The following is a 23,604-nucleotide window of genomic DNA, read 5'->3' on the forward strand; positions in this document are numbered from 1 at the left end:
AATTGTCCTTTCATAGTTTGAACAATGATTATATAAGTAGAGATACCGATTTGTCCGTTTTCACGTGGCATTTCACACACACCCCCAACAAAAGAATGGAATTTATTCGAACTCAAGATTTTCAAATCTGTGTAACACCATTCACTGTGAGATGCTGAATCAGTTTGTTAAAGTTGCCCACTTTACTAAATGCTTTCAATGTGCATCAGAGAAGGGGGGGCAGGGGGGTGAGGGATGACGCATAACCATTCATGCCATTCTTAGTAGTTACTAGGAGCAAATGCCTCTGAATATCATGTGTCCATTATTCAAGTAAAAGTGAAGAAAATGAAATGGAAATGAAAATAGAGCTGTTCTAAATAGCAACTGGATATAACAGTTACCCAGGGCGGCATAGTGGCGCAGCAGTAGAGTTGCTGTTGCCTTACTGCGCCAAAGACGCGTGTTTAATCCTGACCAAGGGTACAACCTGTATGGAGTTTGTACGTCCTCCCCGTGACCCGCGTGGATTTTATCCCGGTGCTGCGGCTTCCTCCCACACTCCAAAGACAGACAGTTTTGTAGCTAATTGGCTTAGTAAAATTGTAACCTGTCCGTAGTGTGTCGGATAGTGTTAGTGTGCAGGGATCGCTGATCGGCAGGGACTCGATGGGTCAGAGCCTTTCTCCACGCTGTATCTCTAAACTAAAAGTATTGATCCAATACAGCAAGCAACTTTCCTTTTCATGCAACTGCAGACAACATCAGCCCAGACAACATCAGCCCAGCAGTGCTCCATCATTGTGCTGCAGAACTGGCCCCTGTCTTCACCAACATCTTCAACACCTCCCTCTGCCAATGTTCAGTGCCCCAGTGCTTCAAACAATCCACCATCATTCCTGTGCCCAAGTCTAACACAACATCCTGCCTCAATGACTATAGACCGATTGCCCTCACATCCGTGGCCATGAAGTCATTTGAGCGCATCATTCTCACTCACCTCAAAACCAGCACTTCCTCCATCATGGACCCATATCAATTCGCATATAGAGCCAACAGGTCAGTAGAAGACACAGTCAACTTGGCCATCCATCACACACTGCAACACCTGGAAACCGCCAACACTTACGCCCACATCCTGTTCATGGACTTCAGTTCTGCATTCAACTCCATCAACCCGGTCAAACTCTTCCATAAATTAACGGACATGAACATTGACCCTTGCATCTGTCACTGGATCCATAGCTTCCTTTGGAACAGACAACAAAGGGTGAAGATACACAACACCACATCTCACCCTCTGCACCTCAGTACAGGAGCCCCTCAGGGCTGCGTCTTGTCACCCTTGTTATTCTCACTCTATACAAATCAACTCGCGTCCCAGTATAGTTCAGTCAAAATATACAAATACGCAGACGACACAACCATCATAGGTCTCATCTCTAACAACAACGAAACAGAATACCGCACTCAAACACACAAAGCAGTCACTTGGTGCACAGACAATAACCTCCTACTCAACACATCAAAAACCCATGAACTTATCGTCGACCTCAGACGAAAGGCACAACCCAAGACCCCCCTACTCATCTCCGGCGAACCCATATCAACCACTGACTCATTCAAATTTCTTGGCACTCACATAAGCAATAACCTCAAATGGAAAACCAACTCAGATCACATTTATAAAAATGCCAACCAAAGACTCTTCTTTCTCCGCCAGCTCAAGAAGTTCAGAGTGAGGAAACATCTCCTAATCCGATTTTACACAGCCATCATCCAAAGCATGCTCACTTCATCAATAACAGTTTGGTACAGCAGTTTAGACACTCACTCCCGTAATAAACTACAGCGCATTGTCAACAAAGCATCCAAAATCATCAGCACCCCCCTCCCATCAATAGAATCACTCAATCTCAAACGGTCCGTGTCAAGGGTGAAGAAAATCATTTCTGATCCCTCCCACCCAGCTCACCACATCTTCCACCTGCTGCCCTCAGGGAGGCGCTACAGCTCACTGCCTGCCAAAACATCACGATTCAAAAACAGTTTCTATCCATATGCAATTCGAACTCTGAACACTCTATGATAATATCACAGCCACCCCGTGCATGTACTGTATACTGTATGTTGTCTGTGTTTTATGTTATGTTATGTTCTGCTTACTATGTTCTTCTGTACCACAAACTGTATGTCTGCATGACTGGAATCAGCTATTGTGTAAAATTCTGTACTGAACATGAATTCCACCAGCTTGACTGTGTGGTCATTAAATAATCTTGAATCTTGAGTTGCATTTTGTTTTAAACCAGATTTTCCAAATGAATGCCACAAGGCATATCAAGTAAAGCAGTAATGCTTTGCTGTATATCTTGAATAATGCTAATTTGACATGTTTATGCACGTATCACATAAGTGCCACCTTGCAAATCTTTATGACCAACAGGCAACATTATCTGTGCAAAATAATTTTTGCATCAGCAATGTCAATATTGTTCAGGCAAACTATCATAAAAGAAATCTGAAGAGTCAAATTTAGACAAGGCATTTGGCTAAACTTTGAACAATATGCAAACAAAGAACAGTTGTAAATGTAGAAACTTTGAACGCTCAGAAATGTAACCTTCGTAATGCTTAACAGACATTTCAGACCAAATCATAAAAGTGGAGAACATCGAGAAAACAACAACACGGACAGAAGGACCATTCCTCAGAAGTTAACGGTTTCAACTGTAATACATTAATCTTTAAGGTCAATCCATTAATATTGCATTTACATTTAAATTACGATTAGCAGCACAGGGAAGGGGAGATGGGACAATATTAAAATCAATTTAGGTGCGAACAAAAACGATTTACCATCTTTGTAAACCGCATCTATTGACAGTGCTCAACATGAATTTTCCTCATTTATTTGGGGAATGTGGAAATGAATTACTGTTCTGGCTGGACAGTCAGCCTCTGACCAGCTTTCATAACCCTGGTTTTTATGTGGCCGGTCCAGATAAATTGCTGATCAGTGGTAATTCTCAGGATATGGATGGTGAGAATTTGGTGATGATAATGCCAATAATGCTGATTAAGTTAGAAATACCATTTGTGTTTTTATCATCACAAGAAAATGCATACGTATTCTGCCTTCTACACAAAGTCTCAGTGCATTTTGAAAAATGCCTAAAAGAGATGCCATAATGAAATCTATGTCAGGGCTATGTATTGACATGTCAAACAGTAATATGCATTCCTGAGAGAGCAGTTAATTTTGATCTCTGACACCATGGCACAAGGATTCATAATTATATTCAAAGGCACATTTCTCAGAGCTCCAAATGTAGCTATCGTCGAAACATTAAAGTGTTAAGTTTAGAAACAAACCAGTAGCCACCAGGGTTTTAATGGTCTGTTACATTTGGAATGTATTCTAGTATTTGATACACTCATGAGGGGAATTTAAATGAAAGTGAAAAGGAACAATAACAATTAATTTTCTTTCAACTCATTCGCTGTAAACAATATAATGCGAGTATAAAAGAACAGATTCTATCTATTCAAAGATAACAGTGTATTCTGCATTTTTCAAAGAATGGTCCTTCCTTGAGCCTAAAACAAAAATCAACACAAAACACCAAAGAACTCCAGGGAGAGCTGCAGCCTTTTACAATAAATCTACAAGCCTTTAATTAACCTCAATTCAGACCCTCAGTGTTGCAGTGAGTTGGGTGATATTTGCCAGGTACCATTAAAGGTATAACTGCCTCTGCAGATCCAGATTAGATGGAAAATAATTGAGGTTCCTATTCAAATTCAAAATGTGTTCATAGATTGTGTAAATCGTCAACTAAAGTGCCATCTCATCTTGTATAGGACACAGATCACTGAATATTTAGTGACAATATTCTTATGCTGCTCAGCACATGTTTCCCTTGATTCACGAAAAGGTGGCAATCTGGCAAAACATTAAGTGAAAATTTATAGATCGAAGAGACATTTCCCATTAGATTAAAAATATAACATTTTAGTTATGTACCAGTTTTTTTTTTAAATCCTGGTTTTAAAGAACTTAACACTTAAAAATTCTACAATACGACCGTCTGCAAAAATGAAATATCTAAAAAATTGGTAAATACATACATAGGTACCTTTTCAAGGTTGGCTCTAAGTAAAATATTCAAAATGTCTTTTTCCACTTCTTTAACAGTTCGCACACCACTACACCAGCACTCTTCTCCAGTGCCAGCCACATTTCTATGCTCATCTAATACATGAACTCCAAGCCCCTCCAATTACTTCTCCACTCCTTGGCATCACTCTGAAACAGCCATGAGTCAAACGGATTGCAAACTTTGTGGGCAATGAAGATGGTCTGATATTTCAATAGCTTTTACTGCTAACATTAAACATTGTTTATTACAGTGGAAGAGAGCTCAAATTAAGGATAGATATCCTAAAGTGTTAATTGTGTCAGCCAAAGTTCAAGTACAGAACAACTGCCAATCTAGGGACTCGTGCATATCTCTTTTTGCATCTCACACTAATTACTGTTAAGTAAAGAATCTTGGGGAAATTTGTAATGAAAATGTTTCAAATGCTTACAATAAACCCTCATTAAAACTGGGCTACAAGGGAAACATTATAAATACAGAGATGAAAAAGACTAAAATATTTAAATTATTGGCAATAGACTGAGCTCTCCCTTAAGTACTGTGGAAATAAGAATTGGAAGGTAAGAAAACAAAAAACAAAAAAAATCAGACAACATCTAAGTCACTAATGAAGTACCTGAAAACAATGATGCCATTGATGCTGAGAGCCCATTCGCTGACATATGTATGAGGTTGGACTCATCAATACAATCTGTGTGATACAGTGATAATAAGGTTCACATCATTCCAATGACATTTTCCAGCTGCAATTGTTAAAACAAATAGTATGCCGGCAGGATGCATACTATGCTCTGTCCCAAAAGACCAAAACTAAACCAGACCGTCACATTCTGGAACACTTATCCGTTCAATGGATCCTTTCAAGTCAAAAGAAACTCCATGGATTTCACATGAAAATACAAGTTCACATTTTAATGCAATGTTCAGCAGTATAACACTTATAATTAAAACTCTCCAAATTATTTAACAATCAGAAGATTTCTTTTCCTAAAATAGTCATGATTTCTGACCAATTCTCACGTCTACCTGAAGCTCAAAAGGTAAATTAAGATATCGTGACAATGTCAAACTATAGCATTAGTCCAATCAAGGACAACTACGTTACCAGTACAGTTTTCACTTGTTTTACATTTTGTTCCTTATGCCTGTGCAACTGAAAATATACCTTTTAACTCAAATTCGTCTACTCCGTCAGTTGTGGATCCAGAATCTGATAATGGTGCAGAATCATAGGAACTGAAAGGAGATCCGCTTTCCGTGGTGGTAAAAGCTATGAAGAAAAAAATATTTGTTTCAATTTTGCATTTTACTGCAGGGAATAAATTGGCACCTGAACTAAAACAAGTGTAAAAATGACATACTTAATAAAGGACATGTTTATACATTTTGCTTTCACCATATAGAAATTACAGCTGTGTTTATACATAGTCCCCCCCATTTCAGGGAACCGTAATGTTTGGGACACATGGCTTCAGAGGTGTTTGTAATTGTTCAGGTGTGTTTCAATGCCTCCTTAATGCAGGAATAAGAGAGCTCTCAGCGCCTCGTCTTTCCTCCGGTCTTTCCATCACCTTTGGAAGCTTTTATTGCTGTTTATCAACATGAGGACCAAAGTTGTGCCAATGAAAGTCAAAGATGCTGAGAACGAGAAGCAAGAATAAAACTGTTAGAGACATCAGCCAAACCTTAGTCTTACCAAAATCAACTGTTTGGAACATCACTAAGAAGAAAGAGAGCACTGGTGAGCTTATTAATCGCAAAGGGACTGGCAGGCCAAGGAAGACCTCCACAGCTGATGACAGGAGATTTCTCTCTAGAATAATGAAAAATCCCCAAACACCTGTCAGATCAGAAACACTCTTCAGGAGTCAGGTGTGGATTTGACAATGACCACTCTCTGCAGAAGACTTCATGAACAGAAATACATAGGCTACACAACAAGATGCAAACCACTGGTTACCCGCAAAAATAGGATGGCCAGGTTACAGTTCGGCAAGAAATACTTAAAAGAGCAACCACAGCTCTGGGAAAAGGTCTTGTGGATGGATGAGACGAAGATTAACTTGTATCAGAGTGATGTGAAGAACAAAGTATGGAGGAGAGAAGGAATTGCCAAAGATCCAAAGCATACCACCTCATCTGTGAAACACGGTGGTGGGGGTGTTATGGCCTGCGCATGTGTGGCTGCAAAAGGTACTGACTCACTTATCTTCATTGATGATACAACTGCTGATGGTGGTAGCTTAATGAATTTTGAAGGGTATAGACACATCCTATCTACTCAAGTTCAAACAAATGCCTCAAAACTCATTGGCCGACGGTTCATTCTACAGCAAGACAAACATACTGCTAAAGCAACAAAGGTTTTTCAAAGCTAAAAAATGGTCAATTCTTGAGTGGCCAAGACTATGTATAAACACAACTAATTTCTACATGGTGAAACCAAGATGTATAAAAATGGCCTTGATTAAAATCTGACAATGTGCACTTTTCTATGACAAATCTCAAATTGTGGAGTTCAGAGGCAAATAACTAAGGATTGGTCTTTGTCCCAAACATTATGAGGGGCACTGTAGATATATGGGGAATGGAGGGATATGAATCACATGCAGGCAGAGATCAGCTTGGCACCATGTTCAGCACAAACATTATGAACCGAAGGGCTGCTCTGTGCTGTGTTTTTGTAAGTCCCATTTATCAAAAAATTCAGATTCTCTGCTCTTCTGTACCAGAAATGAAGTTCACACGTAATGCGGCTGGAATTCTAATTTTCCACCCGTGTCATCAAATCACCCTTCTCTTATATTAATGTTCGCATTTATATATCCATACATACTGTCCGACTCAGCATTGCCAACTCCAGGCGGGAGCTTTTTTGTTTGGATCTGTTGCCGTCGAATTCGAATTTTCTGTTTTAATTCCCGTATTTCTTTGTCACTGTCATCTTCATCATCCTCCAACATTTGTTTCTTCATTAGATTGCATTTCATAAGTTCAATGGCCGCAATTAATGATTCAGAGATACTGAAGTGGGCATTCTCCTGAATAAAAGATTGAGCTTACATATGAACATGTACTTTTAAAAGTGAAATGCAAAAGAGCACAAGAAAATGAGTTGAAGAGCAAGTGCAGAGGCAACAAACTATTTCACCTATTAACAAACTATTTCACCTATGCAGGCTATTAAGATTTGCTTTTAATAAAATATAACATATTCCATTGAGAAATATCTCCACAGAAAAAAATGACCCATCTGTGGCTAAATAACTTGGTTAACAAGCAGTAATACATTAAATTATGGATGGATGTTTGTGTGAATTAAATTGTGTGTATGTCTAGGAATTGTGTTTGTTTGTATGGCTGTGGAAACAGAATTTCGTTTGAGCCTCACTGAGGCTCAAATGACAATAAAAGGTATTGTATTGTATTGTATTGTAATGTATTGTATTGTATTGTATTGTATTGTATTGTAATGTCAAGATTAGAAAGCTTGTACTGTGTCAATTATATAAAACAGCAAAGGTGACATAACATTTCATGAAGGCATAATGAACAACAAGAGTAACGATATATATATATATATATATTGGCAGGGTTAAGCATTGAAAAGAAATGCGAGTCTTCGCTGCAGAAGACAAACAACAAATCAGAAATAATGTAAATACAATCAAGATTATAACAGTGGCAAATCCACTGATAGCCAGAGTTCTGCTGACAATTGCACAAATAATATAGTTCTACTATAAACGCAGATAGTTCAGCACTGTAGAAACCTTGTATTATAAATTATCGCATTATAAAAACAATATGTCAATATGGAAAGAGACCTTGGGGCTAGAAAGTTTCAGACTCTCAATAACAGTTTTTTCCCCTCCACGATTTACAAAATTAAAGTTCTTTAAGTTTATTTTTGTTAGTGCAACCTAAAAGTTCAAAAGGCAGGTGTTACATTGATTAATTGTGTATCATTGCACAATTGTCAATGGACACAGTAGTCAAGAGCGTTTTATTGTCACATGTCCCAGATGAAACAATGAAATTCTTACTTGCTGCATGCCAGTTTCAATGGGCATCTGGTAAAACTGACAGGGTTCTGTTTTTGTTTCACTAGAGAATGTAGTTTCATGATCACTAAAACTTTTTTTTTTAATTGCTGATTATTTAAACCAAGCGTTGGAGTAAATTGGCAGGTCGGGCAGCATCTGGTTAAGTGATGTTTCAGGTCAAAAGTCTTCAGTGTCTGGAGAAAGGGCCAAATCAGAAACGTCACCTATTCATGTCCTCCAGAGATGCTGCCTGACTGAGTTACTCCAACACGGTGTTCTACACAAGATTCCAGGATCCGCAGTTCCTTGTGTCTCCTCTTTATTTCATTAATTGTTATGATTGGATTCTTTCCAAATCATTTTCATCTGGAACTAAATGTCACTATTCTACTAATTTAACTATAACGCCAATTTTCACATAAATGATTATATTCATCTTGTATATTGGCCCATACTTGCCTTGCCAGTTCCTTGTAAAATGTTGTCCATCAATGTGATCACTTTGTTTCCCTGCTTTCTATGAATATTTGCTATCTTCCAATATATTGGAATTATTCCAGTCAAGGAAATTTGGGTGTTCAGGAATAATTTACAAGTAGGAAGGAACAGCAGATGCTGGTTTAAACCAAAGATAGACACAAAATGCTGGAGTAACTCAGCGGGACAGCAGCATCTCTGGAGGGAAGGAATGGGTGACGTTTCAGGTCGAGACCCTTCTTCTGAAAGATCTCAACCCTCCAGCATTTTGTGTCTATAATCTATGTGGTTTTGCTATAATGTGTTTTTCCATGCTGCAAATTGGATTCAAGGCGATAGGTGAATTATGGAACACTTTGTCTTGCGCATGCATTGGTTATAATGTGACTTCGATCAGGAACCCGAGAAGCATTTAAAAGTTTGGAAGTTGACAAACAGGAAAAAAGCCATCTTGCAAAGAACACAGCAGTATGAAAAATTGTTTCCATGTTACCTTCCTGCAGTCTCCTGTTCTATCTAGGCCTCAATTAAATCTGCCATCCTTATCCAGACTGGCTTACTTGTGTTTTGATGACCCAATGATGGTGCGGCAAGCACTGATTACTTCAGTGATGAATAACTTAGGCCAACCCTAAACTAATCACATGGCAGCATTCATGCAGATAAAAAGTTAGACAATGGGAAAGGTGTTCACTACAAAAAGTAAGTTCAATGCAATGCTGGGCCACAATGTCTTACAATCGCTACATTAAGAACATTAGACCTGAACATCAGTTGCAACCTTACAATTTAAAAAGTGGGTTGCATTTACTGCAAACTTATTGACCTTCAGGTACACAAAATCTGAATATTCAAAATCATGGTTGATCTTTTACAGCAATAACATTTTTCAACATAATCTTTGCGTTCTTTGATGCAATTAAATCTGTTTTACATGAACACTAACTGAATCTTCATAACCTTCTGGGTCAGGTATTCCATATGTTCATTGTTCAGAAAAAAAAGTTCCCCTCATCTTGATTCTAAATAGCTGACACATTATTCTGAAAGTGGAGCAGAAACTGTGTCTCCTGGTCCCAGATTCCTCAAGCAAGATGAACATTCTCTCTGCATTAAGCCATCAAACCCTGTTTGAATTTGTATTCTTGGATAAGATCTCGTCATTCTTCTAAAATCTAGAGAATAGAATCCCAGACCCCACTCAAACTCTCCTCACAGGGAAAGCACAAAATTCCTCAAACCACTTCAGTAAAGTCACAGCGTTCCTTCTTTGGCAAGTACATGAATTATTAGGAAACGCCAAAACTGTTCACAACACTCCAAGTGTCAAAGGCCGCACAATCCCAGTTAGACCTTACTCGGTACTTGGTTACTCCAGTGCCGTACAATGGCAGCTCCGCTGGCAGTCTGTTCGATTTTTCATCTTTTTTCTATTTTTAGTCTTTGTTAAAAGTTTGTTTTAATGCTCTCCGGTTTGTTTTTTGTGGGGGAAAGGGGAGGAGATCGGGGGAAACTTTTTTTCAGGTTCTTATCTTGCCGGAGATGCGATTGATTTTCGCATCGCATTCTCCGGTCGCTCTGCGGCCTTCCATTGATGGAGCTGGAGACCTCCTCGGACTGTCGTGAGCCCCACCGAGAGGCGTGGACTTAACATCGGAGCTGATCCCTTGCCTGGGATCACACCAACCGTGGCCTGCGGACTTACCATCAAGAGCTCGCAGTCTCGGGAGAGGTTAGTCCGGAGCTCCAACGTCGCGGAAGGTTCGACCAGCCCCGACGCGAAGTTCGATCGTCCAGTGCGGGGGAGCTGACATCACCCCGATGCAGGAGCTGATCGCCTTGACACGGAGGGCCAAAACGCCGCTGGCTACGGAAGTCAAGATCATCCCATCAACGGAGGGCTTGAGGCCCCCAACCACGGGAGCAAAGGGAAGAGACAAACTTTATTTCGCCTTCCATCACAGTGAGGAATGTGTAGGTGTCACTGTGGTGGATGTTCATGTTAAAATGTGTTTTGGGTGATCTGGTGCTTTTTATTTGTATGCCTGACTTGGCAAACGAAATTCCTTGTATGTTGCAAAAAATACTTGGCAAATAAAGTACAATGCTGACTATTCTGATTCAGTGCACAGTAGAGAAACTGTCTGCCCATGTAAACAAACCCCAGTGCTGAATGACAACTGTAGTGCCATCGTTGACTGTTGTAGTACCGTTTGTAGATTGACATCAGTTTGTAGATCCTCATCAAAAATCCAAAGAGCTATGACCAACCAAGGAGAAAGGAACTAATAAATCAAATTTTCAGATATGCTCTATATAGTCACCCCACTGTAGAAAAACGCCCACAATTGCAGGAACTTTAAGACAAAGGAAGCATGACTACTGCTAACAGCCCACATGCTCAAGCTGGTTCAGTAGGCTCAGAATAAGGTTGACAGTGAGTGAGAATCTTCATACAAGGACTGAGATGTGGACCAACTAAAATGCCTCGAACAGGAAGAAATAGAACCACTCAATAATACCCAAGATTTGCGATTGTGGTAAAAAGCAGACCATGCAACACTTATTTGTTTGTACAGTGTTCCAGTGTTTGCCAAGCATTGTTCAGGATATGCCCAAGCCAGTTTGCAAACAATGTACTGTATCTATAAAATAGCAGACATATTTTTTAATGGAAAGGCACACTTATAATTTAAAAAAAATTAAAGGATCATGGAACCACTTCACATATTTATTATTAAGAAATCATCTATATACCTTTTCCAAGTCAGCACAACTTCCAAAATCCTGTTCTGAAAGATAGCTGATCAGAGACTGACCCTGTGATGGTCGGCGAAACATGCCATCAGAATTGTTTGCGTGCTGTGCACCATCTAAAACAAAGTAAATGCAAAACTTGAGTCATTTGGTCTATATAACCAAAGACACCACTGCTTGATAATATGCAAATGTTTAAGGAGTGGTTGATCAGTCCAAAATCTAATTTATCTAGAACTCTGATGAAACTGCAGGAAACCATGTAAATATGTACATACATACAGATAAATAGACATTTCAGATATGTCAATATTTTATGTCTTTTTGAAACGCATTGTAGTAAATATACAAATGGACTGGTTGTTCCGCAAGTTGTTTTCAGGTATTAAGTTATCCAAAAGATGTTTACAAATGGGAAAAAAATGTCCAAAAGCTGAAAAGAGATGGAGTTTTGTGAGTGTCGGGCAGCCGAGTCTTCACCCGGTTTTACAAGATTTAAAAAAATATGATTTAAATAATTTAGCTTTTGCTACAGCAGGGCAAAGATTGTGGAAATAAATTATGCCACAGTCTACTTTCACATTAACAATGTACTAAAATTAATTTAAAATAGTTGAGCTTCACTGTCACGTAATTGTTCTATATATTTTTTATATTGATATGTTCTATATAAGACAAGCCAGAGAGATGAATGCTACACTGGTCCGGAAAAACAGTGCAATTGGGAAACTTCATATGCAAATTGAATATTGAATTATTAATCGGATCAGTCTGAAGAAGGGTCTCGACCCGAAACGTCGCCTATTCCATCTCTACATAGATGCTGCCTCACCCGCTGAGTTCCTCCAGCATGTTTTGTCTATCTTTGATTTTTACAGCATCTGCAGTTCCTTCTTAAACATTGAATTATCAATAATCACAACCAATCAAAATCTGACAAAGATAACCAATATTTCATGATAAAACAAGTGTAATAATGAAATACAAATATGAAACAGCATTTACCAGCTTCCATGTAAGGGGAGCTTGGAGTGCTGACTTCACTGCTCTGTCCTGAGAAAGGACCACACTCCTTCTGGTGTCTAATCCCCGAATGCGATTCTAAGACACAAAATTCAGTCATTTGTTTAGTGGAAGCGATATTTCATTTTGCTCCAGAAGACTTATTCCTTACTTATATTTCAGTTAGCCAACCATTGAGGTTCACATAGATCTTCTGAAAAAAGATATTCAGGGCATGTCAATATTTTCACATTAATGCAATGGAAAGCATGCTCGAAAAAAAAACCTTTGAGAATTGTTAAAAACTGTTTAAATTAACTCCTTACAGTGGAAACTAACTGTAAACATGCAGTACATCCAAAAAAGGAATATCTTTGAAAAAATGGGGGAGAAACATTCATACTAGTGTTCAAGACAAAAATCTATAAAAATTTAATCATTGATAAATTCATTACTGATTTCAAGCATGCAAATGGATTAAATTAAAATAATAAAGTACATAATGGTATGAAATGCGTTAGGCACAAAAGTAATGCCAATAGTCACATTTAATAAACATCAATAAATACCAGCAGAAAAATTGTGTTATTCAATTTATAGAATTAGATTAATTTAAACATAATCTATTTATTAATGTGCTTAATGAATAATTTTAAATTTTGTTCAAGCGATTACTTCATTCATTGTATACTAACAGATTCAATTCAGTCAGTAGTGGATGGAAACAAATAACACTTAGTAAATCATAACTGTTGACAATTAAACTACATCAGGATATTTAATCTGTAATGTAATTCTGCAGTTGCTTTAGTCAAAATTTTTTTTTTAAACAACAGCGTAAAATCAGTAATCTATGCAATTACCAAAGACAATAAAACAAAGTTTTACTTTAGAGATGTTAATTTATCAAAGCAGTTACTGCTACACCCTTACAGTAAGCTGGCACCTCCAAGAAAAAAAGCAGCAAAAATAAATCAGTGGCATTTTCATATAGAAGTGGTTGCACAAAATCGCAAGTTACATCATTAATTTTGTAACACTTGCAATAAATATAACAAACTAAACGGTAGAGTCCTAGAGAGAATTGTAGAAAAGCTGGAGTAACTCAGCGGGACAGGCAGCATCTCCGGAGAGAAGGAATGGGTGACGTTTCGGGTTGAGACCCTTCTTCAGACTCAGAAGCTAATAAGACTTGATTCCCTGGAGCATAGGAAACTAATGGGTCTGTAAATCATGAGGGGCATGGATAACGTGAATGGTATGGTGTTTTTTCCAGGGTAAAAGAGTCCAAAGCTAGATTTGAGGCAAGAGGAAGAAAATTCAAAGGAGACCCAAGTGGAAACTTTTTCAATGCATAGGATTGCTGTGTACATGGAACAAACGGCCAGAAGAAGTGGTAGAGATGGGTACAATTACAGGGCTTAAAATAAATTTAGACAGGGACCCAGATAAAAGGTTTTGAGGGATGTGGGCCAACTGCAGGCAAATTGAACCAATTGAATGCGACTTGATTTGCATGAACAAGCTGGGCAGAAGTGACTATTTCCATGATAATATGAATCCATGACTTAAGGGCCGATCCCACTAAAGCGATTTTTTAGGCAACTGTGGCGACAGTCACTGTCGAGGCGTGACGCCGGAAAACTGGCTTTTTGCACCCACCCCACGACAATGTCCACGACAAGCTACCACCTAGTTGACGTCAAGCTAAGTCAACCAGTGACACAATTCCTCGCGACTTGGGACATCCACCTTCGACCACACAGGTGACAAGCTACAACACCCTAAGTCAACCTCCCTCCACCAGCGACAAGCTACGACAAGCTACTACCCTGTCGGCGACAAATGAAGACAAATGAAGACTTCTCTTGACGTCGGAACTGTCGCCGGTTGACGTCGGATGACGCAGGTCATCTCCAATGGAATTCACTGAGGTCATGACCAGGCGACAGGCAACGTCACCTGGCGTCATCCTACGACAGCACCTACGACAGGAGAAGACAGGCAACGTCAAGCCCACTGTCGGCGAAAGGTTTTGAACATTTCAAAATCCAGTGGCGACAACAAGACCGCTCCAGACAATACAGGCGTCACCCCGTGACCATGTGGCGACAACCTATTTTTCGGTGTCACTGAAAAAAATCGCCCATTAGTCCCTGGACCAGATGGAATCCATGTCTGGTTATTAAAAAGCAAGAGAGTAAATTATTTGGGCCTTGACAGATATCTATATCATCTTTGTCCCAGAGGATTAGAGAATAGCCATCATTGTTCCTCAGTTTAAGATGGGCAATAGGGACAAACCAGGAAATTATAGGCTGTTCAGCCTCAAGGGCCTGTACCACTTAGGCGATTTTAGGCAAGAAATTAAGACTTCGCGACGCCGGTACCTGTCGCCAGGTGACATTGGTTGTTGCCGGTGCTGACTTTGGTGAATTCCATTGGCGACTACGTACGTCAACTGGCGACAAGTCAGAAGGAAGCTTGGTAAATATCAGACAGAATTTGCAGGGCAATGAGGAAAGAGGTAGAGGCAGTAGAACAAGCTCTATTGCTCTTTCAAATTGCCTCTTGCTGTACCATAGCTGTTTTTGTTAAACTTCTTAACAATTACTGCATTAGATTCAGAAATGAAGAGAAACCTGAACCTGTGCAATTCTAAATTTTGTAATTCTGGGCATGGATGATCAATGCTAAAATATGACACTTTCATTCAATAAGATCCAGAAAATTGGAGGAACAGAATATTTAAGGTATTTGAATTTGTATTTGAATTGATAAACTACACTAATAAAACAACCAAATTTTTTTTTTTAATTCAATGGTAAATCTTGTATAAATCTTGTATAAAATATGAATTTAAATATGGGTAGCTGAAGGTGAAAGTTTATTTATCAGAAGCAATCTTAAGTGTAGGCCAATACCTAGTTCCATTTCTGCATTTGACATGTGATAATGCTGATACTGCTGGTATAAGTAACAGAATTGAAGACAGCATGCCGCTTCATTATACTGAAAATTAAATTTATGAGAGCAAACCTTCCACTGGGTCCTCTACTATAATTGTGATTTTCCGGAGGTCTCCTTGAGAAAGCCGAAGAGTAACAACAGGGGGAAATGAAAGGTTATAAGACAAAAGAGTTAGAGTTAGTAAAAAAATTCTTGCATTTACCCAGCCCTCCCACAAAAATAAACTTTTTTACAATGGTGTTTTCCTTGTGGATCTTCTATGCACTCAGTTGGAATAATTTCTTAAATCAAGATAATACAATAACACTTATCAGGAAGCATGCTGAGAAGATAATTAGTTAAAATATCAAGACAATTACCCTTTACATTCATTCTGTTAAGAATTAACTGTTTCTCTCACCACATAAATCTACTCGACGAGTATTTGCAGGGGTTTTTTTTAGATTTCCAGCACCTGCAATTTTTGATTTTCAGTTCAAAAAAAATTGTATGGAAGCCAGCCATTTTATTTGAGACGGCAATCTTGTCTTACTAACCTTCCAAAATGGATAGTTCAGGTATGTTAAACATAAATGTCAACTTAGATTTAAACCGAAAAAGTGATCACGATGGATGATTAATGTAACAATCTGAGTCACTCATTTATTTTACATTTAACATGAGCAATGTTTCATAAAGACAATACACATCAAAGTAACCTATGCAAGCAAACATTTTTGATGTTATTTCTATCAAATCTCAACCCTTTTCACTGAGATTGACATTTGTTACTTACTTGAACCATATACAATGAGATGACACCAATTAAGAAACCCATTCAGATTTCAATCAAACAATGCTGAAATCAGCCATTAAATCATTTTTTGAAAATGTCTTGAATAACAATACTTCAATTTCCTTTGTACTTGAGCCAGGATGAATTAAACTTGCACAAAAGTGTAGATAAAGTCAACAGTCTTTTATTACAAGGGTGGCATGGTGGTAAAGTTGCTGCCTAACAGTGCCAGAAACATGGGTTCGATCCTGACTATGGGTGCTATCTGTGCTGAGTTTGTATGTTCTCCCCGTTACTGCTTAATTTTTCTCCGGCTGCACCGATTTCCTCCTACATCCCAAGGACAAGGGTTTTTTAGCTTAATTCGTTTCTGTAAATTGTCCCTAGTGTGCAGAGCTAGTGTGTGGGGATCGTGGTTGGCGCAAACTTGAAAGGCCGAAGAGCCTGTTTCCGCGATGTATCTGTAAATTCTAAAGTCCATGGTGGGCCCAAAAACAAAACTGTCACATAATTAATTCTTCAATTTGATTTCACCATGAGACCTATTCACTGTTCCTATCCTTGGGCTTCAAATCTCTCATCAGTACATTCCTTTGCCATTCTTAGAACATTGACTATTTAACCAACCTTGGAATGTCATGACAACTTTACCGCTCTCTTTAACCTGCTATTAAATGTGATTTCCAATAAAAATCAATGGATAAACATTAAAGGGTGGAATACTGATTAGGTTGTTTGTTGCAGTTGAAAGAGTCCACTGGGCTTGCTTGGAACACAACATCAAACATGCAATTATTACGTCAACACAGCTGCCAATTTATATTTAGCAATCTTCTATTAGGAAGCAGAAACACAAATGATTCCACTTATTAATGTACCTTGCAGCAAGTAAATCTTGATGCATGCAAATCCTTGAAATAAATCTCACTGTACCTGGTGGATTTGTTGATGATATACCAGTATCAGAACGGGATCTGATGTGGCTTTTCTTGAAGCCTCCCTTTCGTTCCAGAGTCTTGATTTCAGAGAAGCTGGAACTTCTTGGAATGCTCAGTAGAGATGCACTGCAGATAATGTTAACTTTAGGAACTTGCCCTACGGTGGGAGCAAATTGCTGTGAACTTCCAGAATAGGAAGATGAGCTATTGTTGCACTGACTTGAACTTTGATCTCTGTGTCCCAGGTTTCCAATAGCCAAATATTCTGGCCCATCGTCCATTTCACATGATCCTTCATCTTGTACTTCACCCCATGAATCCTCACCATGGCTAACTGGGGTACTAACTGTTGTCTCACTGACTGGGGAAAATGGTTCCGCTGAGGGAATGATATTGAACTGGTGGATGCCAGAGCCTTCATCTTGCATCATTTTGTCTGTGGAATCTGCAAAGCAAGGCAAATTAACCTTCTTTCTGATGTCTTGCTGGGTGTTATTCATATTAATGAAACTTTGCGATGTAGCACCTATGCCGATGAGGGAAGAAAAAGACAAGGATCACTTATATTTTCAGCAAATCAAATAATTGACCAATTCGTGTATTGCTTTGTCTAGAGCAAACAGAGATCAATCATAAAGTAAACAGTATTTCTCAATAGAGACTGTCAAATAAAAAACCAGGACACAAGAGCATTAAATGACTGTTCATAAAGCTATTGTCTGCTTGATGTTCCTTTTTGTTATTGTAGGAGCGCATTGTCATGGTGGCATTTTATAATGGCATGTAAAAAAATTGCATTTGTTAAACTGTAATTTAAAATGTATTTGGTTTCTCCACTCCAGCTGAGTGGAGTAGGGGTGTACATGCATTATGAACAAAAGAAATGTAAAAGAGATCTCTCTCTCTCTCTGACCTGGGCTCTACAGCCGGTCTCGGCCTCGCAGGCGACCTGGGCGCTACAGCCGGTCCCGGGGATGCGAGGGATCTGGGAACTACAGCCAGTCCCGGGGATGAGAGGGATCTGGGAACTGAAGCCAGTCCCGGGGCACGCAGGCGTTGTTGCTGACCCCTGGACTAAACCAAACACTTGATCCTGTCCCTCCATCGTTTTCTCTAAATTTAGCAACTTAAATTGGGGGTGCGTCTTCATTGCCAGGAAATATGGTATATAATTTAAAAGCACCATGGGAAATAACAGGGTACATTCTCTTCTGTATGGTAATTAATTTTGCAAACATACGTTTGCCAATCTCCACAAATATAGAGAGAGTTTTGCATGATTTATTTGTTAACAGCTTCGAGGACTATTGTTTCAAATTTTTGTTTCAGTTTATGAATACTTAATGAATATATTGCAACAATTGTTAAATGTAGAAATAAGATAGAGCTTGATTCCTGCCAAAGACCCATCATTTATTTATTTGCCTCTGTACTACACAATTTGAGATTTGTAATAGAAAATATCACATGTGGTTAAAGTGCACATTGTCAGATTTTATTAAAGGCCATTTTAATATTTTGGTTTCATCATGTAGAAATTACTGCTGTGTTTATACATAGTCCCTCCATTTTGGGGCACCATAATGTTTGGGACATACAGCTTCACAGGCGTTTGTAATTTCTCAGGTGTGTTTAGTTGCCTCCTTAATGCAGGTATAAGAGAGCTCTCAGCACCAAGTCTTTCCTCCAGCCTTTCCATAACCTTTGGAAACTTCTATTGCTGTTTATCAACATGAGGACCAAAGTTGTGCCAATGAAAGTCAATGAAGTCATTATGAGACCGAGAAGCAAGAATAAAACTGTTAGAGACATCAGCCAAACCTTAGGCTTACCAAAATCAACTGTTTGGAACATCATTAAGATGAAAGAGAGCACTGGTGAGTTTATTAATCTCAAAGGGACTAGCAGGCCAAGGAAGACCTCCACAGCTGATGACAGTAAAACTTTCTCTAAAATAAGGAAAAATCCCCAAACACCTGTCCAATAGATCAGAAAGACTCTGTAGGAGTCAGGTGTGGATTTGCCAATGACCACTGTCTGCAGAAGACTTCATGAACAGAAATACAGAGGCTACACGGCAAGATGCAAAACACTGGTTAGCCGCAAAAATAGGATGGCCAGGTTACAGTTTGCCAAGAAGTGCTTAAACGAGCAACCACAGTTCTTGAAAAAGGTCTTGTGGACAGATGAAACGAAGATTAACTTATATCAGAGTGATGGCAAGAGCAAAGTATAGAGAAGAGAAGGAACTGCCCAAGAACCAAAGCATAACACCCCACTGTGTTTCGCAGGTAAGGTGGTATGGCCTGGGCATGTTTGGTTGCTGAAGGTACTGGCTCACTTATCTTCATTGATGATACAACTGCTGATGGTCCTGCCGACTACGCAAATGAAAAAGTTACTTTTATAACAATCAAATAGGTTAGCTTCTTAATAAACAGACAACTCACAATACGGTTAGTAGACCAGTTCAAAACTTTACTTATTCTTGGCCGATGGAAGTGGCAAGGAAAACCCAAGTCAAGTGAGCAATACAGACACTTGGCTGTCCTCAGTTCACTTCTCTGAACAACAGAATTACATGGTATTACATAGTGTTTTTTTGTCACCTTAGCACATTCCACAAACATTAATCATGGTCAGAGGTACAGAGAATAAAGGTTACTACAGGATGCGTCACATCAAAGGCATCTTGTCATATGGTACAAGGACTTTACTTTTCAAAGGCTTCGGACATTTGGTACAAGATATCTTACATATTAAAGGCATCGGCCATTTGTCAATACCCCTTACTGGGATTAATCTTGGCTTCCTCTCTCGTAAAATGGTAGACAAATGTTATAGTCATTCATTATCTCAATACACAGCAACCTGAGGCAAGCCTAGACTTGCTTTGCTGTATTAATCTACTGGAGAAAAGCCTGATTTGAGACTAAATATAAGTTGTAAGCTGGCCCAGGAATCCATTTAATATTTTCTTATATTTTTAACATAATTCAGCCTTATCAGTAGCATAATGAATTCTGAAGTGTATAGACACATCCTATCTGCTCAAGTTCAAACAAATGCCTCAAAACTCATTGGCCGGCAGTTCATTCAACAGCAAGACAATGATCCCAAACATATTGCTAAAACAACAAAGGAGTTTTTCAAACCTAAAAAAAATGGTAAATTCTAGAGTGTCCAAGTCAATCACCCGCTCTGAACCCAATTGAGCATGCCTTTTATATGCTGAAGAGAAAATTGAAGGGTACTGGCCTCCAAAACGAGCAAAAGATAACAATGGCTGTAATACAGGCCTGGCAAAGCATCACCAGAGAAGACACCCAGCAACTGGTGATGTCCATGAATCGCAAACTTCAAGCATTTATTGCATGCAAAGCATATGCAACAAAATACTAAACATGACTACTTTCATTTACATGACATTGCTGTCCCACAAAGATTATGGTGCCCTGAAATGGGGCGAACTATGTATAAATACAGCTGTAATTTCTACATGGTGAAACCAAAATGTATAAAAATGGCATTTATTAAAATCTGACAATGTGCACATGTGATTTTTTTCTATTACAAATTGCAAATCGTGGAATAATAATAATAATAATGGATGGGATTTATATAGCGCCTTTCTAATACTCAAGGCGCTTTACATCGCATTATTCATTCACTCCTCAGTCACACTCGGTGGTGGTAAGCTACTTCTGTAGCCACAGCTGCCCTGGGGCAGACTGACGGAAGCGTGGCTGCCAATCTGCGCCTACGGCCCCTCCGACCACCACCAATAACTCACACACATTCACACACAGGCAAAGGTGGGTGAAGTGTCTTGCCCAAGGACACAACGACAGTATGCACTCCAAGCGGGATTCGAACCGGCTACCTTCCGGTTGCCAGCCGAACACTTAGCCCATTGTGCCATCTGTCGTCCCAAATATTATGGAGGGCACTGTATATAGTTTTAATTATTTTTCACTTGCCTGAAATGTTGAAAGTAGAATGACCTAAGAGAGTAGTATACGAGTCTGCATGTCTGCGTTGACATCCTTCTGCAAAGGAGGTGCCCTTGATACCAGGCAGTGCAGTCAAACTTTGGCTTTTCACCATTGGTAAATGGGAACCAAACTTCCTTGCAAACTAAAATTAAAAAAAACATTATGAGAAACATAATGCAACTTATGGCTCATCTTTATCTTTCCTTAATTGAAAGAAAACTAAACTGATGAGCTCAATTTGTTTTACTTTAGACTTTACAGCGAGGAAAACGTCAGCCCCCAGCCTCCTAAAACCCCTGACCAATGATCGCCCCAGACATTAGCACTATCCTACACACTAGGGACAATTCACAATTTACAGAAGCCAATGAACCTACAAACTTGCATGTCTTTGGAGTGTTGGAGGAAACCCATGCAGTCACAGGGTGAACGTACAAACTCCGTAAAGATCACATCCATAGTCTGGATCGAACCCTGGTCCATGGCGCTGTAAGGCAGCAACTCTACCACCACGTCACTGCGCTGCCCATGTTGTTGGTACACATTAATTCATAATTGGTATCTCTTGGATTCTGCTATTTATAACATTGTAAGATTTGAAATCCACACGACCAACTTCAGGTACAAGGAGGATTTTGGAACAAGCCATAATAAAAACATGGCCCTTTGACACCGGAGAGATGGAACCAATGATTAAATTGGGTTATCAATTTAATGAGAGAGAAAGTGCATCCTGTTTGATAACAAAGTATTGTGATTTTTTTTTAAATGTTTGAAAAAATCCTGCTCTCTCTCAGAATTATGTCAGAGAATCTAACAACTCAAGTGGAGATTACTCAAACCTGCTGTACCTCTGCTGGCTTAATTAAAGAAGATAATTAAATCACATCATGTATATTTCTCATTATCGTTAAAAAATTGTACACACACACACACACACACACGGACCAGGACACGCGGGGGAGCGGACATTTAACATTACTGGTCGGTTGTCCTTGGTTCTGAAAACTCCAGCTTACATTTTTTTTCCCCCAATGAAAATGACCTGTCAGCAAAAGCGATTAAAACTACCTATGACTACCCATAACTACATGGCGACGCCACTACAACTGCACCTACCACTGCAGGATTATCGATTTTCTCCATGGCGACCAATTTTTGGTCACAGAAAAATTTTCAACATGTTGAAAATTTTGCGGCAACCATACTGAGGCCGTGACTAGTTCCCAGAATGCAGGAACTCCTCGCGGCCATGAAGGAGACTCACCAGAGACCACCAGCGAACATGTGGCGACCATGTGGCGAGCGCAGAGTCTCCTGCACTCACCTAAAAAGTTGCCTAAGTGAGACATGAGTCTTTTGCCAATGATTTTTAGTTTGACTTCTGGCCCCACTGACCTACAGACAGTTGTACAATAATGTGACAGTTAAGTTCCTAATAAACCTCATCATAGTAAATAATGTTAAACAATTGATTCAATGGAGAAAAAAAGATTAGGAACTAGAGTGCTTCAGACTTGTAAAAACAAAATTATTTTCTTGTAGGATTTGCAAAAATAAAGGTGCTTTTAATAACTACATTTATTTTCTTACTGCATTTACTTACTAAAAATGCCAACCACTGTATGTAACATTGTTTAATGGAGTATGGTTGCACAAGTAATAGAAGTCAATAGAAGTGATTGCTTGTTAATTTGTAAAGAAAATCTTAATTAGTCTCCAGCAGTGAAAATGACAGCTGTGTTTGAAGAGACTATGATGTCCAATTACTCCAGGAAAGTTATATACAAACAATATTGTTTTTTCCAAGGTACACAAAATTGCTGGGGAAACTCAGCGGGTGCAGCAGCATCTATGGAGCGAAGGAAATAGGCGACGTTTCGGGCCGAAACCCTTCTTCAGAACATTGTTTTTTCCAAGACAGTTTTGTTTTGCTTGATAATTTCTTCCCTCTCAGGATGAAAACTGGCAGCCTGAGCGTCATTAATGCTGGGCTAGCTCCCAGTTGAAATTGCATTATGACTACTTTGACTCTCCAATTCACTATATATAATTTATATTATGGAAACATGTATTATAGCAGAGCTAGCTGCATTTGTGAAAGGAAACATTTTTTTCCTCTGTCAACCAATGGCTTCCATTATATTTTAACACTTTTTGCACCAATAAATACCACCTCATCTGTCTTTTCTAGCTTCTCATAACAAAATTTCTTCATTCCTGTAATGGGGCTTTTTCACGGGGCGAGTTGACGCAAGATGTCACCAGAGTGAAGAGGTCGTGGTCCAGCACGAGTCTCGCACGATATAACGGCAGTAGATAAAGAGTTCCCACGGTACTCGGCATTTCTGCTATTTGTGCGAGTGAACTTGTCCGTTTCCCGAGCTTTCCCGTTAAATCTTGAATGAACATCGTGAACTACACGTGACACAAATGATGTAACTTTTTTTTTCACACACTATATATATCCTCCCTTGGTTGAATTGGCTCATTTGGAGACAT

General features: G+C 39.1%; 1 protein-coding gene across 5 annotated transcripts in view; it reads right to left on the reverse strand.

Annotated features, from left to right (window-relative positions):
* The window catches only part of rubcn (rubicon autophagy regulator), a 75,485-nt gene that overhangs the window by 18,158 nt on the left and 33,723 nt on the right, over nt 1-23,604 (reverse strand). For 3 of the 5 annotated variants that reach the window (XM_033032098.1, XM_033032102.1, XM_033032101.1), the window contains exons 6-13: nt 21,088-21,244; nt 17,103-17,633; nt 15,464-15,508; nt 12,428-12,523; nt 11,423-11,538; nt 6,979-7,183; nt 5,308-5,412; nt 4,759-4,833 (exon numbers count right to left, since the gene is read on the reverse strand). In XM_033032098.1, the coding sequence (XP_032887989.1) occupies nt 4,759-4,833; nt 5,308-5,412; nt 6,979-7,183; nt 11,423-11,538; nt 12,428-12,523; nt 15,464-15,508; nt 17,103-17,633; nt 21,088-21,244 (1,330 nt within the window). The remainder of the gene's footprint in view (nt 1-4,758; nt 4,834-5,307; nt 5,413-6,978; nt 7,184-11,422; nt 11,539-12,427; nt 12,524-15,463; nt 15,509-17,102; nt 17,634-21,087; nt 21,245-23,604) is intronic. The other 2 variants (XM_033032099.1, XM_033032100.1) reach the window with 2 other exon arrangements.

The sequence above is a fragment of the Amblyraja radiata genome, chromosome 13 (genome assembly GCF_010909765.2).
Source record: "Amblyraja radiata isolate CabotCenter1 chromosome 13, sAmbRad1.1.pri, whole genome shotgun sequence".
Taxonomy (NCBI): Eukaryota; Metazoa; Chordata; class Chondrichthyes; order Rajiformes; family Rajidae; genus Amblyraja; species Amblyraja radiata.